Source organism: Castor canadensis, chromosome 3 (assembly GCF_047511655.1).
Source record: "Castor canadensis chromosome 3, mCasCan1.hap1v2, whole genome shotgun sequence".
NCBI classification, from domain to species: Eukaryota; Metazoa; Chordata; class Mammalia; order Rodentia; family Castoridae; genus Castor; species Castor canadensis.
In genome coordinates, this window is record NC_133388.1 from 15769899 (window position 1) to 15787412 (window position 17514).

General features: G+C 37.8%; 1 protein-coding gene across 30 annotated transcripts in view; it reads right to left on the reverse strand.

Annotated features, from left to right (window-relative positions):
* The window catches only part of Unc79 (unc-79 homolog, NALCN channel complex subunit), a 261091-nt gene that overhangs the window by 137019 nt on the left and 106558 nt on the right, over window positions 1-17514 (reverse strand). For all 30 annotated transcript variants that reach the window (XM_074067276.1, XM_074067275.1, XM_074067270.1 and 27 more), the window contains 4 exons: window positions 16313-16341; window positions 6060-6289; window positions 4047-4218; window positions 2444-2674 (listed from right to left, as the gene is read on the reverse strand). In XM_074067276.1, the coding sequence (XP_073923377.1) occupies window positions 2444-2674; window positions 4047-4218; window positions 6060-6289; window positions 16313-16341 (662 nt within the window). The remainder of the gene's footprint in view (window positions 1-2443; window positions 2675-4046; window positions 4219-6059; window positions 6290-16312; window positions 16342-17514) is intronic.

Genomic DNA, 17514 nt, shown 5'->3' on the forward strand with positions numbered 1-17514 from the left:
ATACTAAGTTACAAGAACAGGGAGACTCTACAATGTACTCCATCAATCTTTTTGTCTGTTTCTTCATGCCAGTCCATGCTTTTTCCCTTTGCAAATCTCTTATCTCATAATTTCTAACCCAAAGCTTCTCTCCACACCAATCTACCTAGCTTCTTTATTCAAGGGTCATTCCAAAGGAAGAAATGTGGGGACCAGAGTTGATAAAAGATTATTTTAAAGTGAAATATTAGAGCTAAAGAAGAAGCCTAAAAGTAATCCAAACTTCTAATATCTGACTAAAGCAGAGCATTCTGAAAATACACCTTCATTAACCCCCTCTAAAGGGAGCTTCCAATGAATTTAGATGCCTCTCCCATTAGCATTGAAAAGCCAAAAAGAACCTTCTACAACTTCTTGGTTGTTCTTAAAAACAATAATAACAAAACAACAACAAAAAAAAACCTCTGTTTAGTTTGGTATGCAAATCTTTTATCACTGGCTATTCAGAGTACTTCATTACTTCTCTCCAATTAATCTGTTGTGGGTTAACTTGCAAACCTCCAAATACTGGAAATTTGGAAGAGGAAAGTTTTCCTACCAGCATAATAATTTCTTCTTATCTTCCACAATCAGATCACAACAATCTTTTGCTACTCTAAGAAAAATAATAATAGAAAACATATCAATACAGGCAAAAGAATTGTAGGAAATGGGAAATTTCTATTATGTAAAAATTCAATTTTATAAATGAGTCAGTAGGTGGCACCCAAAAAGAAGTACATCTTGATAAATGCACAGATCTTTGAGTCCTGGAAATCAAATAAAATCTACTTGTTCAGATGGGCTATGTTCTTTTTATCCATAAATGTCCTATTTTAGCACAGTTTTAAGTGAAAATTACCTCCAAGGCTTTTTGAAAGGAAACAAAAAAATCACAAATAAAATTAAAACCTAGAAAATACATTGAAAAAAATTTCATGTACTGCCAAAAACTGATTTTGGGAATTCACCTTTCTGAGTTAGATCCAAATTATATTGTAGTAAAAAAATATGGGGGCTTCCTAGCTATGTATCTGCAGCCGATGATCCACTCAGGCAGAACCAAAAGGATATGCACAGAGAACTCTGTTCTTTAACTACGGAACCAGAGCATTTTGTCAGTCTCTGAAACTTCTTGGCATTTTGACAGGGTGTTGCCTTCTACTGTTACCAGCATCACCTAGGACAGAGGCCCAACTCTGGGGGATCCTAACAAATCACCATTTGCCCCAGAAGTCAAAAGGGAAAAGCATTGATGAAAAGCAGGAAAGGAATTTAAATTCAGTATGATCACTTTGGAAAGATAAGATCAAGTATTTCAGCCCTGTCTTCAGGGTACTGACATGCCTTCCCAGAATGTACAGGGAACGGGGCAAGAAGTATGCAGAGTCAAGTCTGAGGTCTGGCTGATCATCATTTCAGATCTGGACACACTCAGTACGAAGGAAATTGCCACTTGTGGGGCAATTTCCAAACTCCACTTGGTGCTGAGGAAATTCTTGCTGCTCAGGGGGGCAGTCAAGGGGACAATCTCTATTTGCTTCACAGGATGTTTATCTATCAGACCTGTAATCCTGAAAGTAGCGGAGCAATTCAGTTCCCATGAGATGATTGCTCCTGTTTAGGGGGACAGTCTCATGATCTGCAAGGCTCCACTATTCCTGGAAGTTGTAGGACAATAACTGAGATTTCCAGGCACCGTTACAGGGGTCTGGAACAGGATATTGTAAAAGCTGGCAGTTGGTAATCTGTGGAAATACCTTACTCTTATCTTGGTATCTTCAGACTTGAAGGGGGAAACCAGCTTTAGATAAGCATTCCTTAAATGATTAACAGGCCCACATGCAGAGCTGAGCAGGAATCTGCTCCAAAGTTTAAGGCAAAGGACAAAGATATGAAATGAAGGCAGAGATGTCAAGCTTTTTTAGTTTTTAGTTACTTATCAGGAATCTGCTGGCCCAAGTGAAGAGTCCATGTTTTTAGTAAAAACAGTCTCTAAGTCCCTGTTATACTAACACAATCTCTAGAAGTATACAAGAAACCACAGAAAGTACTATTCATTGAGTGACAGCCTTTCCACAGATTTTAAACCAGGAAAGGTCTTAGCCCTAACAACCCCATAGAAAAGTTTGTTATTGTTGTTAACTTTTATAATAAAAACACCAATAATGTCAAGAAAGAATATTCCCTTAAATTCTTAAAGACACCTTACAAATGCATCTTGCCATTCATTCCCATTCCAAACCAACATCAAAGCATATAATTTAAATTCAGCTATTAAACTAAATGCCTTTGGCTATTGACCAAAATAAGGAGAGAGAGATGTTCCTTTAAGGCACACACTGACAACATTCTCATGGTCAAGGTGATGTTTCTCCCCAAATCCTCCCCGCCAACTAAGACCAAGCTGATGGCTTCCACTTACCCTAGCAAATTCCATGGGTTTGGGAAGAAGGCACATGACCATGACATCAAAGCGAACATCGCATACTGTCTTCAACCACTTGGTAACAAACTGAGGCTTCAGTTTTTCCACCAAGCTTCCGACTTCATCATCCATCATATATGCTGTGGAGTGAAACCACTGAAACACCATGGCCACCAGTCGAGCCAGGCTCTCTGTAGGTGTGTTCTCACTGGGTGTGCAGAGGCTAACCTGTAGTAGGCAAAGCAGAACCTTGGTTCAGCCTTCACAAATCTTTACAAAATTGTTACACGTATATGTAAAGGCAAAAAGAGGGGAAGTGTTCCAGACAATCTATTTGAAACATAGTTTTATAAATGATGAGCACTTATCCAGAAACTGTGCTCCTCTCTACAGGGACAGATGGATTGCAACAATATTATCTCCTATGGGTTCACCTTCTAATAAACTTGTTTTTCCTACAAGAAATTTATTATATAACCTGCTAGATAAATGTTTCCAAACATTAAGATCATAAAGTGATACTGCATCAGTATCCTTGGTGAAACTAACCTATATATATTTGAGTTCCAAAATTATCAAATTTAGGTAAGAATTTTGTTAACAGTAATAGAATTCTGATACCTCAGAGGCCTAAGTTCACCACACTACAAATTAATTTTTAAAAATATTATTCATTCATTTTTAAATCATCTTTTGAGCACTGCGGCAGGGTCCAAGAACACAAAAAATAAAGCACACTGTCTCTGCCTTCAAAGAGTTCCCAGTGGTAGCAGCTTTAGTGTCATTAGATAATAATTCTTTGAAGCAAGACATGTGAAATTAACAATTAAATCCCAATTTGGTAATGACTTTTTCAAATAAAGTCTATGTGCAAGCACAGAAGAGATGTATCAATATGGAGACTAAATTCATGTCTCTAATGGGAAAAAACGAAAAAGAGAAGAGAAGAAAAAAAGGAGAAAAAAATTCAGCCTGCTTCTCTGAAGAACGTGTGCATTTCACTGGCCCTAGGTTGTTTGATCTGTGTTTGATCTCCACTGGAGTGTTTTAGTTGAATCAGTCAATACCAAACACTGATCAGTCAATTCCAATCACTGTTAATCTGGTTATAAATTCACTGGTGTACAGTGAGTTGCCATAAATATACAGCCCTGCAGAGAGTGAAGTTTGAAGAAAATTTTCATGTATATAAATGATACATGTGAATTATACTAAATCCAATACTTGACAATCTACACTAGCAACACCTTCCCAATTTTTTCTTGTCAAGAAGGTACATTTCAGCCAGAGTAGGCCCTGGCACTGTAGGTCTCAATGCCTGCTTGTTTATAAAGTCAACTGAGGAACTTTTTTAAAAAAGTTCAAAGATTCTGGAGTGGGATCTGGGCATTGTTGCTTTTCTTAAAGCTTTCTTAAGTAAATCTAATGTGCAGTCCAGGGTTGAGAGCTACCTTCCCAGAGTATATGGCACTACTCTAAGGGTTAATTTTTCCCTAGTTTACTATTTACTCTTTTCAAAAAAAACAGGACAAATTCCTCATCTGTGCAATATTGGAATAAGAAACAAGAAAGCAGAGAATGATTAATTTATTTTTCTTACTAAGAACCATATTCCGAATTGACTGAGCAGCCTCTGGTCGTGTTTGTCATCATCCTTATTATCAAAGTCAGCATTATCCAGGGAATGATGAGAAGAGGAGAGGCCAAGCTGCCGCCGGCGGTTCAACTCATGTTCCCTCTGCTCAGCGTGGAACTCTGCTTCTTTCAATAAGCTGATAAAAAAGGGTGATTTCAAGTTAGACATTCTAAACCATGACCTCTTCAGAGCAATTCCTGAATACTTAAGCATCATAGATTGCTCTCCTTTGCATTGGCATGAATTAATCTAGAAACTAGTTTGATTTTCTTGCTATTTTATACTCTGCTCCCATTTCAAAGATGAACATTCTGAGGCAGAAAGAGGCTACTTCCTCCAATCAATTTTAAACAAGATGAACTAATGAGTCTAACTTCACCAACCACCCCACTACAATTTAACGTTTCCTATGCATCTACCATGAAGCTCTGTGGACAGCAAATACTGATACAAGGAGAAATGGGCACTTAAACACAAATGGGAAAATATTCAATATCTACTATTCAAAGACCTAAATGTAGACAATGAAGACTCCTTTTTCAATCTACTCAAGTAACAACTTAAAAAAAATACTCAATGTTGTCAAAGGTTCAGCAAAAACTAATAATTTCATAAGCTCTATTGGCATTTTAAATTCATATACATGCTTTGGAAAGCAATTTGGTAATGTATCATGAACAATTAAAATGTTCAGACTCTTTGACCAGTGAACCCACATCTGGGAAACTGCCCTTGGAAAATAAAAAAATGTATGAAAATAATTATGCCCAAAAATTTCAAAAAGTTATAGGTAAAAGTAAAAATTAGAAGCAATCTAAGTATCTAATGGTAGAGAAAAACAAGTTATAACTAGATGAATGCTATGTATCCATTAAAAAGTGATAAATATGGAACTTCACAACATGAAAAAGAGATAATTGCATAATGTCATATCAAAAACAATTGCAAAATCAATGTGATTATGGTTGTGTATATATATATATATATTATATATATATATAAACCATGTATTCAAATAAAACTAGATAATGTACAAAACTGATGATGATGATGATAGCAGAAACATGATGATGTGATGACGGTATGGCTGGTTTTGTTTTTGTTTTGGGAGGACTATTTTCTTTTTTCTATTTCTGTAATGTTTGATTTAACAAACATTCATTGTATTTCTACGGTGTCGGTCACTGAGATAAAAGAAATAGATAGTCCCTCTCCTTAAAAACTTATGGTCTGTTATTTAATTTTTTTAAATCTTCCCTCATTGGATATTATACAAAACAAGATCAAAGTGCACCTGGGAGTGGGGGGGCGGGGAAGGTAGGGAGGAGAGATGGCCCAAACAATGAATACACATATGAATAAATGTATGAACAATTAAAAAAAAAAAAAGAACAAGTCTAGATCAGACACTTCTTTTTGTGTCATCTAACAGAAGTAGAAAAACCCAGCAGTCTGCAGGATCAGGCCTTGTCTTAATTCTTTAGCCTTGAAGTTTTACCCCAGTACCAGGTTCTTTGGAGTTCTGCTACAACTTATTGCTTGCATGAAGACAATTTGTTGGTGTGGCCTTTCCTGACCTCCTGACTGGCTAATGCTGCTGTTTCTCAAGCCAGGCTTCCCTATTCACACCCCTCACTCTGATGAAGCCCCCTAAGACCTGCTGCTCAGTGCTATCTATCCTTGCACTCACCAGAGTGCACTACAATTATATGCTCAGGTTTTTGTAGTCTCTGCTTGAGTAACTGGAGGGCACTTCTGTCTTCCAAGTGTCTGTCACAGCACCTAACACATAATTGGCATTCAATAAAAATGTTTATTGAATTTATCAATTAAAAAGTTATCTTGCAACCCTGTGGGAAGATGAGCTGCTGGGCTGAGGGAATCTAAAACTGGATTGAATTTGCACATCTCAGTACATGAAGAAGCTCAAAGCCAAAGCCAATGTCTTCAGGAGAAGCTATGATAAACTGCGGTTACCTAATCACGGCCTCCACAGCACAGACCAGCTCCTCGGCGCCACACTCCCGAGTGTTGATGGGGGGCGGAGAGGTCTGATAGAGGTGGGTCTCTGAAGCAGCTCCCACCTCATTACTGTGATGATTTGAGTGGCATCTTTTGCAATACCGAACAGGCCTGTTTCCATGACGACCACAGCACCCTGCAGAAAAGCAGGTAACGACTGCTCTTCTAACATGGGAACTGCAATTCTAGAAGCAGAAAAAGTGAAGTCAATTAAAATTGATTGGCTAAGAACTGGAGCAATGGAAACTTAAGGGACCACCAATGATGTCAAGTTTCCAAAATACAGGTTATTCTCTAACCAGTTAGATTACTGTGTTGCAGTTAAAAATGAAGGTGAGAGGTGTCTTCTCCTAGTGAGAGAAGTAGAAATGTTGCAGAAGTCAGCGGAACTGTGTTGGGAAGCAAAAGGATAAGGGGGATGCTTTCTGGATTATTTGGACTTAATATTTTAAGATTCAACAGAAATATAAAGAAAAAAATTAGAACTCTGGTCCAGAAAGAGCGTATCATGGCACATTAGAGTAAGAAAAGAATTTCAACTCCCAGAATAAGGCCTTTCAAAATTATTTTATCTACTACTCAAACAGTAGATTTCCACTGCAGTTTACCTGTCCTTGTGGTATTCAAGGACAGGTAGAGATCTTGCTGTGCTCAATTGATGGGCCCAAAGCAGGCCACCAATTCTCTTTTTATAAAGACCCAAAGAATACATCAATGAACACAACAGGGACACACCAAAACACAGCTAGAGCCATTCACAGAATCAGCTGTTGACATCAAGCACAACAGATGAAGTGATAGAAATGAGAAAAGTGGGGAAGCCTAAAAGAGACTCCTCTAATTTAGGGAGGCTATTGTCAGAGTTGCCCTGCAAGAAGTGGAGGAGTGAGATAGCATCTGCATGATACAATTTGAGGACTGAGGGGACACCCTGATGTCAACAACAACAAAAACAAAACACCATATGCCCCAAGCCTGTCAACAGTGTCAATAAAGTGCCTGACAGATATGAATACCTCAATGGCATAAAATACCCTTGCCTTGTGTGTGTGTGTGTGTGTGTGTGTGTGTGGTACTGGGGTTTGAACTCACAGGTGCTCTACCACTTGAACCACTTTGCCAGCCCCTATCCTATTCTTTATTAACTCAGAACTTGGTGAAGACTTGAGAACCCTCCATGACAGAATCCCTGGGAGAGACAAATCAAAGAAGGCAAGCACAAAACCTTCATCAAAATGTTGACAATACATTGAATTGTCTATGAGAACCACCATTTCAAAGCAAAGCTTATTCTACATTGATTTTTACACAAGGCTGCTGACTTTGGACATCAGTGCTAGAAAATCTTCTTAAAGGTTCTCAGGCCAACTAATCATAAAAGCAAGATGGGGATATTCAGACCATTCTGCTTTCCAAAACTTCAGTCTTTCCATCAGAGAACTGTATATTATTAAGAATTTAAAATATTTATAATGTGTTCTTTTCTTTTTGCTAAGAATTTTGAAAAATTTGTTTGTTAAAATACATTGATATTCTTCTGTTTAAAATACATTCGCATTCCTATTCATCTTCTTTGGCATTCAAGTCAGCCCTGACTTTTCCAAATGGGTTACTTTTCCTGCTTTGTGACCTTTCTTTCTCTTTCATACACTAAGTTTCCCCTGGGGGAACATGAATCTTTAGTAGTTTGGGTCACCTGCTCACCCACCAAACCAGCAGTGTAGTATGCATCAGTATATTCTTAGTGGGTTCCCCCTCCCTTTGAGTTACTGCTGCAATTGTTTATTCCACCCCCACAGGGCCTCAACAGACATTGAACTTGCCAACGTCTTGATCCTGGACTTCCCAGATTTCAGAACTTTGAGAAATAAATATCTGTCATTTATAAGTATTTAGTCTATGATATTTTGTTGTAGCCACCCAAAGGGACTAAGACAGTTACAATTAGTCTTTTTCCTTTTGGTTTCCCACTGTTACAAAAGGATGTGGATATGGTTTAGTTGCCAGTTATTAGCTATAACATATTTCTGAAATTCAAAGTCTGCTATTTCCCATGGATTTCTCCTGCCCAAGTATTACCCAAATTCTAGTATCATTTTCAAATTTTCTGACCTTTTGCTATACACTTACTGGTCTATATGTACAAAAAAAAAAGGGGACATCTTTTAACATAATTATCTATGCTCAGTGTGATTTCTTGTTTTGTTTTGTTTTGTTTTGTTTATTTGAAGCAGGGTCTCATTCTGTAGTCCAGGCTGGCCTTGAACTCTTGATCCTCCTGCCTCAGCCTCCTGCTGGGATTACAGGGATGTACCACCATTTCCAGCTCAGTGTGATATTTTCTATGGCTTATGCAGAATGTAACAAATACATTTATACACACAGAGAAAGGAAAAATGCTCGCAAATTTTCCAAAAGATTCAGTTGTATAAATAATATAGAGTCCAATTACATCAGAAAGAGATATAATAGATTCACAGCTATCTTAAGAAACCAAGAGAACTATGTAATCCCTTTCAAGGATAGTGTCCCAAATGAGCTCTCACTATGCTCCACCTCAATATCACCACCCTGGGAACTAAAGCTTCTAACACATGAACCCTTGGGGGACAAACTACATCCAAAGTGTAGCACTTGGGAATTCTCATGGCACAGTGGCTAAATTCTGAGAGGGAGTATCCTGAAAGCAAATGTTTCAGGAAAACCAGGAGGAAGATATGTGACCTTTTATGTCCCAGCCTGTTATAAGGAGTCACTTCCACTGTGTTATAATGGTTAAGACAAACAAATTCACTCACATTCAAGGGAAGGAAACAGACTCCACCTCTCAATGGGAGGAGAATCAAGGATCTGATACTGCTATACTCAGCCCTCTGGCCACACTTAATTCTGTTCCTGCTCCATGCAAAATGCACTCTCTCCCTCCCAAGCACTCTCAAAGACTCACTATGATGATGGCCCTAGACACTGTAGAACAGGTGAGTCATTTCTGCCACACCCTGTTTTAATCTTGATTCAAAGAATCCATGGAGTAATTGTCTTAGGGAATAGATTGTTTTAGGGAGTTTGGAATAGAATTTAGTACCTGAAAGTGAGGTACTGGTATAATAAACACCTCACAGGAGGTTGATAACCCAACAGTAGCAAAGCTGGAAAGACTTTAAGGAGGTGGTTATAAAGGAAGTCAGATAGGAAGGCAGAAGGGGCTTAAAAGAAAGGGAATTTATGGTGCTGGAAGAAAGGGAACGCTTGATATGCAGTGGTAGAAAGTTTGGTTACAATGCTGCCCAGGTGGTACAAGCAGGAAAGGTAGCTGATGAACTCAAGATCTAGCATGCGGTGTTGTTAGGTACCACCTGGCTGTTTGCAGATGCCCATAAAAAACATGAGAGGAGGAAAATGAACAAAAGAAGAAATTAATCTTTCCAACTAGAATTTAAAGGGAAAATATTGAGTTCAGGACAGTCTTTCCAGACAGTAATTTAGGGTTCTCAAGGCAAGAAAAAAGTTTCAAGGCAAACATGAAATCCACAGTCCAATCAGGAAAAATGTGGGGTTAGAGGGAAAAATGATGGCAGGGATTGACATAAATTCCTTTACAAAGAACTCAGAATCTATGCAAGGTATGGTGGCACACACCTATAATCTCAATTATGTGAGTAGCATAGGTAGGAGTACTGTAGTTCAAGGCCCACCCCAGGCAAGACCCCATCTAAAAATTAACTAAAGCAAAAAAAGGACTGGGAACACGGTTCAAGTGGTAGAGTCCCTGCCTAGCAAGTACAGTGCCCTAAGTTCAAACCCAGTATTGCCAAAAAAATTAAAAATGAAAAAGAAAAAAAAAAAGCTAGGTAGTCTGGCAAAGTTGTTATAAGATTCTAGTTCAAAAACAGAAATAACAAAAGGACTTGGACTTGGGATATGGCTCAAGTAGTACAGCACTTGCCTACCAAGTAGGATGAGGTCCTGAGTTTGATCCTCAATACTGAAAAAAAAAAAAAACCCTCAGAATTTAATATGTATATTTAAGGATCTTAAAGGGCATACCTTACAACCTCTCCATGAAATAGTAAGGGTTCTAAGATTCTTAAAGGCATTATTCCCAGAAGCCTCACAGAGAGTTCAAGATATAGAAAGGCTTGTCTCTAAGAGATTTGTGCATTTAACTTGTGTTCCATGAAGTAGGTTTATAAATTAATATATAAAATCCCACGATGTTTTTCATGGAACTATATCTGGATGAACTAAAAGGGACTGAGCTATGTCCTCAAAAAGATGTTTTTGGAATTCCACACTTTTAATTGTTGTACTAGGGGTACATTGTGAGACTTACAAAAGTTCTTACAAAATATCATAGCTGAATTCACCCCTCCATCATTCTCCTTTACCCCCCATCCCCATTCCTGGAACAGTTTCAACAGGTCTCATTTTTCCATTTTCATACATAAGTATGTAGTATTTCCACCATATTCACCCCCATACATCCTATTCCTTATATCCTCCCCGCCCCACCACCACTGGTACCAATCCCAGACGGGATCTGTTTTACCTTCTTGTTCTCCATTTTTTAAAAAAGACATTGTTGCTTGTTTAACATAGCTACACAGGGAGTTTCACTGTGACACTTCCATGTATATATGTATTATAACCCGAATTGGTGCGTCCCCTTTATTTTTCTCCTTCTACCTCAGTCCCCTTTTTCTGGTTTCAACAGGTTTAAACGTTCTATATTCATTCTTGTATAGAAAGTATATCAGCCATATTCGCCTTCTTAACTTCCTCCTTTTACCCTCCCTCTCCCCTTAGTGTGACCTGTTTTTCATCGTATTGCTTGTACTTGTACTGGGCGTATATGGAATTCTACACCTCTATGAGCAAAAAGTAAGCTGATAAAATGACTTTGCTGTAAACAACAAGCTATCTCTTATGGGAAAGAAAAGATGGGTATCACCCAGAGAGTGGATCCAAGAGTCAAAGAGATCAACTCCCAGGAAGTAGGACTGGAGAACTAAGGAACAAATAATATGTGGCCTGCTGAATTTCAGTATTTCTGTAGGTCAATAACTGCGTGCCTTTTAACCCCCCACTTTTCATATGAGAGTGTCTATGGCAGTGATCGTTTCCCTGTATAAACATTGTATGTTGGCTGAGTGGGAAGCAGACAATTCACCTCTTTCATTCACAGGTATTCACAGCAAGAGTAGTATACCTAAGGAAGCAAATTCAAAGAGCCTCATCCACACCTAGGCCTGTTTTAGATAAGAAGACCTTGGGCCTCCAGCCAGGATTTTGCATGTGGGAAGGTTGTAAACATTTTGTGACCAGAGGAATGTCCTGCAAAATAATCTTGGACTCTCTCCTCTCATCAAGAAGTGGGGTTTAATATTCCTCCCCTGGAATCCACATGCATATGTAGCTGCTTCAATCAATAAAGTATGACAGAAGTGATGCTTATATAACTCTCAAGGCTAGGTTATAAAAAGACATGCAATTTCCATCTGTATATCTTGGAACATCGTCTCTTCGAAAGTTTCCTTATGATGATACTCCTCCCAGAACTCCAGTGGCTGTGTTTAGGTCTCTAGTCAACAGTACCAGATAACCTTGTCTTCAAGTTCCCATCCCAGATCCCACACAATGATCTCAAAGCCTCTAGGTAATTGCAGCTCCTAACTATTCAAGTCCTCCCAGATGAGGCATTATCAAGCAGGCACAGCTTTTCTCCACTGTGCCCTTTCCAAGTCTCTGACCCACAGAATCTACTAACATAATTAAATGCTTGTTTTATGCTGCTACATTTTGAAAAATTTCCTATGCAGGACCTTCATATATATATAAAATAAAGGCCAATCTGCTTTATTATCATGTACCATCAATTCTAAACAACATATCAAAATACTTTTCCCCAAAATAATCTTTGACTGGTCAGAGTTCTAAGCAATTGTTATGGTTTCAACTAAATTTTAATAATATATTTGAAAGTCTTCAACTTAGTGGGGTCAGCTATGTGAACTCACTGCCATAATAAACTAGAAGAGCATTCCATTAAATGCAGATTCAGCTGGGCATGGTTTTTAAATGTTTGCTCCAGTCATTATGTTTTACTGCTTTAAATTTTTACTTTTTCATTTTTTTAATTAATTTATTTATTTTTGGTGGTAATAGGGGATTGAACTCAGCCTCAAGCTTGCTAAGCAGGCACTCTGCCACTTGAACCAATCAGCCAGCCATAGTTTTAAATTTTTAAACACAAATAAATACAAACTTAATCATGATTCAGACTTTGACTTTGGTGACTTTAACTCTGACTTTGGTGAGAACGTGCATTCATTCAACCCTTCTGTTTCTTCACTTTCAGTACAGTATTCAAAAAATTACACAAGATATTCAATATGTCATAATAAAATAATGTTAGATGATCTTGCATAACTGTAAGCTAATGTAACAGTTCTGAGCTATTTAAAGCAAGCAAGGCTAAGCTCTGATGTTTAGTAGGTTAGGCATATTAAATTCATTTTTCACCTTGTAAAGGGCTTATCAAGACATATTCCATCATAAGTAGAAAAAAATATGTAATTCCAAGTGGTCTTATAGAATGACAGAATTGAAATAAAGCAAGGCCTGTTTCTTTATCTTTCACTTCTTTGTTGTTTTGTTTGCTTGTTTATTTTTTTAAAAAACAGTCTCACAATGTAGCCCAGGCCAGCCTAGAACTCATGATCCTCCTGCTCGTACATGCTGGGATTATAGTCTCTTCATCTATCAGTCATGATGTTATCATTGTTTATTTTAAACCTACTGTTCAAAGGTAAGAATGTGTCCTACCAAAGAGGTAGAGATACAAATTATGCCAGACCAAGCAGGCAGACCTAAGCAGTGAGCCAAGGAAATCAGGAGAATGTTTGGTACATGGCCAAGAACCCATTGATCTCTAGGGCTCAATTTGCTCCACAAAGATTACACATATTATCCTGTCCACCTATAGAAAAGAAGATAGGAGCTGCCAAAGGCTACTGCTCAGGACCCAGCTCAAACTGATTGGAGTAACCAAAAGTTACCTTTGGGTCATTATCATGTCATTTTAATCTAGCTATAATTGCAGATTTTCTCCCCCCACCACACCATGGGTTTTGCTTAGGTAGTGATGGGTAATCACATGTGCAAAATTTTTGTTATACAAAAGGGAGGATGTCAGTCATATGAGAGGAGCTACCTAAAGAAGAGGAGAAGAGGGAAGAGATTCAAATAAAGTTCCCCCTTTTTCCAATATAAGGCATAAGACTTCAGAGACTGGGGGTCTATCTCCTCTTTGAGATGATCCAGACTTAACTCTCTTTTCTTCTGAGTGTGTATTTCTATCTCTCTGTAATTCTACTTCTCCTAATAAAAATCACTTTTGCCATACCCTGTGTCTCTTGCAGAAACATTTAAGACCAGAGGACTTCAAACGAAAATCTGGCAAAATTATGAACTTAATAAAAGTTATCTAAATCAATTTTCATATAAAATGTAATGGGAGAGAGGGAGGGAGGAAACTTTAACATCATAGGCTCTTAAGCTTTTAAAAGATGCTCAAATTAAGAAATGCCTCAGGATGAAGATCTATATTACTAGAAGACTCTCGGGGGTTTTTTGTTATGGGTGCGAGGGAGGGAGCAGTACTGGGGTTTGAGCTCAGGTCCTTAAACCATGCCTACAGTCCTTTTTGCTTCAGGTTATTTCAGATACGGTTTCATGTTTTCTTTTGCCGAAGCCAGCCTAGGACAGCAATCCTCTTATCTATGCCTCCCATGTACCTGGAATTGCAGTCATATGCCACTGTGCCTGGCTTATTTGTTCAGATGGGATCTTGATAACTGTTTGCCCCGCCTGGCCTTGAACCACAATCCTCCTGATCTCTGCCTCCTGAGTAGCTGGAATTATAGTGATGAGCCACCATGCCCAGCCTTAGAAGATTCTTTGTTAATATTTCAGAAAGATACAAGGTGGTATACGGTTGACCCTTGTAGTTAGAAGAGTGCTTATAATAATTTTATGTGCAGATTGAAATCCCCAAAGTATACAAAAAAAAAAAAAAAACCTGTCTCAAAAATAAATATGTGGCTTTGTGTGCCCAGAACCCCAATAAGATTCATTAAAAATTAATTTTTTTTCAGTGCTGGGGATTAGACCTCGGACATGCTAGGCAAGTGCTCTACCACTGAGCAATATCCTAACCCTTGTTTTTTTGAGACAGAATCTCACTATGTAGCCTAGGATGGTCTTGTACTAGCAATCTTCCTGCCTTCACTTTCTAAATAGTAGAATTACAGGTGTGTACCACCATGCCCAGTGAATATCCATGAAGTTTTTAGTAAAGTCATACTAGCAAAAGCATTGTCAGCTAAAACTAAAGTGGAAAAACACAGTTCAAAATGACAAAAAATTCATGGAACCCCAGCTTCTACACACAGGAAGAAAGCAGAGGGAAATTCACTGCAACATGGGCAATTTTCTCATTGAAAAGAAAAGATGTCAGTGGTGTCAAGACCGCAGGAAGACAAACAGATTAGGAAACTACTTCTAGGAAGCAAAACTAGATCCTAATAAAGGCATCTTCACTATTATCTCCACAGGATAACAAGGAGCTGCTTATATGTTCCTGGCTGGAGCTGCTGCTGATCAGTGACCACTATCTGCTATCTGCTCTCTCCTCCTCTTTCTGAACAGAAGTCTATTGTTATTATCCTGTCCCTACTTCACCATTATGTCTTGAGTGAGAAAGGAGCAGATAATTTTCTTTGTTACTTCACAGGTCTCTGAATCGAGAGAATTTATACCCAGCGAGTTTCATCAGTGACCATGAAGCTCATGAGATGTTGAATTTTTAGCCTGAAGCCAATGAACAGACTTTTGGGGGTCTTATAAACTGATGAGCATATTTTGCATGTGGAAAGAATTTTAAAAACTGTGCCTGGAGTGTAGATTGTGGTAAATTAAATAAGACCAGAAAATTCTTGGCATTCCTATAACTAGGAAGATCCAATTTCCCTACCCAGGCTGACTTTGGAACTTGCTCTGAACTATGCAATGTAGCACAATTGACACTGTGTGACTTCTGAGCTTCTGTATCAAGGAGGCTTGAAACCTCCTCTCTTACTCTCTCAGAACACTGCTGCCTTGTATTCACAAGCCCAGCCTAGTTTCCCAGAGGATGAGGCATCTCATAGAAAGAGGTAGAGCCAAACACTTCAGTAACCCCAATCATCAAGCCAGGTAAAGCCCCAGATATGATTCGTGAAAGTCAGATCATCTGAGACCAGCCAATCAGCTCACCCACTAACTTACTGCAAGTACATAAATGAGCCTAAAAGAGTTCATCAGAAGATCTATGCCTCACTAAGCATAGGCCAAATTGCCAACCACAAAATTTGATCAAATAATTGATGGTTGCTATTAGCCACTAGTTTTGGACAGTTTGTTAAGCAGCAATAAAAAACAGAGACAGCCTTCCAAATGTACCTATTCATGATCATGCTCCACAAAAGTCTGACTAACTTATATAAGGTTCACATAGGAAGAAGGGAGCAGAGCTGGCCAGAACCCTAGTATCTCAACCGACTAGTCAAAGCTCTTTGTATAATATTACACTACCTTCTCTTATACTTTCCAACTACTAAAACGAGAAGAGGAAAAACAGAAATGGATTACAGAAACTGTATATAAAATGGCTGAAGGAAATTTTAAAGTAAGATTCTTTATCTATATGATTCAGCTTCCATATAATTAAGTATTTTCTTTGATTTGGGTATGTTTTCATATACACACAGACATACACACATACATGACTATTTGCACTGCACTTCAAAACAATAAAGATTTTTAGCACACAAGATACACTCTGCTAAAATTAAGTTCCATGAATTGCCCTGTCATTCAAACCTTTTCATAATTAGACTCCTATCCTAGAAACACACATATGCCTTTATTTCAAAATACCTAAACAAAACATGTGCATGAGATGGATGAGCAAAAGCAGAAATGAAAATGGAGACCATTTTGCACATCACAATATTGCATGCTAAATTATTTCCTTTCCCCCTGCACACACACACAGTGACATGTACATACTGGTAAACCATGGTGCAGAAATGAGGCAGATGTCAATGAATGAATTTACACAGAAACACAGGAAATCATGCCCCATCACACAGATAGTTTGCTCTTACCTTTTTCTGACAGATAGCAGATATTTCAGCTGTAAGGGGAAGGTACAAAAAATATCAACAAAGGAAGAGAGTCCATTTTAAATAAGGGTAACCATGAAGGGGAATGAAAACAAACTTAGTAACACACAACCTCTGGACTTGAGCAAAATTATTTTTCACTTGTCTCATAAATTGTCATCTACTTCTATTGAACTCTATTTTCCTAGAAGAGATATAAAATATTGCTTTCTCAATCTGATAATGATTTCAGGTTTTATTGCTCACTGCAAATATGTCCCCTAATCTTAAATCTAATTCAACTTTCTCAAATATGACTGAAAAATCAGATCATGTTAAAGTCAAGCAACTTTAGCCTACTTCCCTTTTACAAACTGTGGGCCATTGTGATTGGAAGAGTTCTTTAAGATCACACAAACTTTCAATGGTAGAGCTATGCATAAAGGTAAAGTCTCTGCATTCTCTGTTTGCTGCTTTTTCCATTATACTGTGACATCAGTCTGATGTGATATATTTAGACCAACACCATGGGATGGTCTGCTATATCAAAACTATAGAAAAAGAAACTATTAACTTTACCTATGTAGACTTGAACTATTAGTTTATATCAGTCTTATCTAGTATAAAAGCAGCTATATAGTTATTTAAGATAAAGCAATTCTCAAACATATGGGTAGACCGAATGGAACAAGGCTGTCAAACTACTGTCTACTTTTGAGATTATATTTAATGAATGCATAAGAATTCTTTTCAGTTGGCATATCAATTATTTCTATGGAAACTGACACTTGAGAGTACTTGAAAATAAGTTTTTTAGGAAAAATTATTAACACTTCTCTTGAAATAGTAAGGGCTCAAAAAGTGAACTAACACCATATTCATAGGCTGTTATAATTTGTTTAAAAGATGACAGATAAATGTCTTCCAAGTCCTATCTGGAAGCAATAAAGTAGATGCCAAATCAAGGAAATTCATAACACAGTTTTAAAAACTCATTTTATATAAGTAATTATTATTTAAGTTTGATATCCTAGAGTATATTTTAAGTAATCTGAGTATTTCTAGAAAAATAATGAAAAGTTAGTATCAGTTCTTCCAAAGATGAACATCATCTGGAAATGATGACCAGAATTCAGAAACATATCTTATATTTGAAAGTATTTTAGAAGTTGAGCATCATGACATGCTCCTGCAGTCCCAACTAC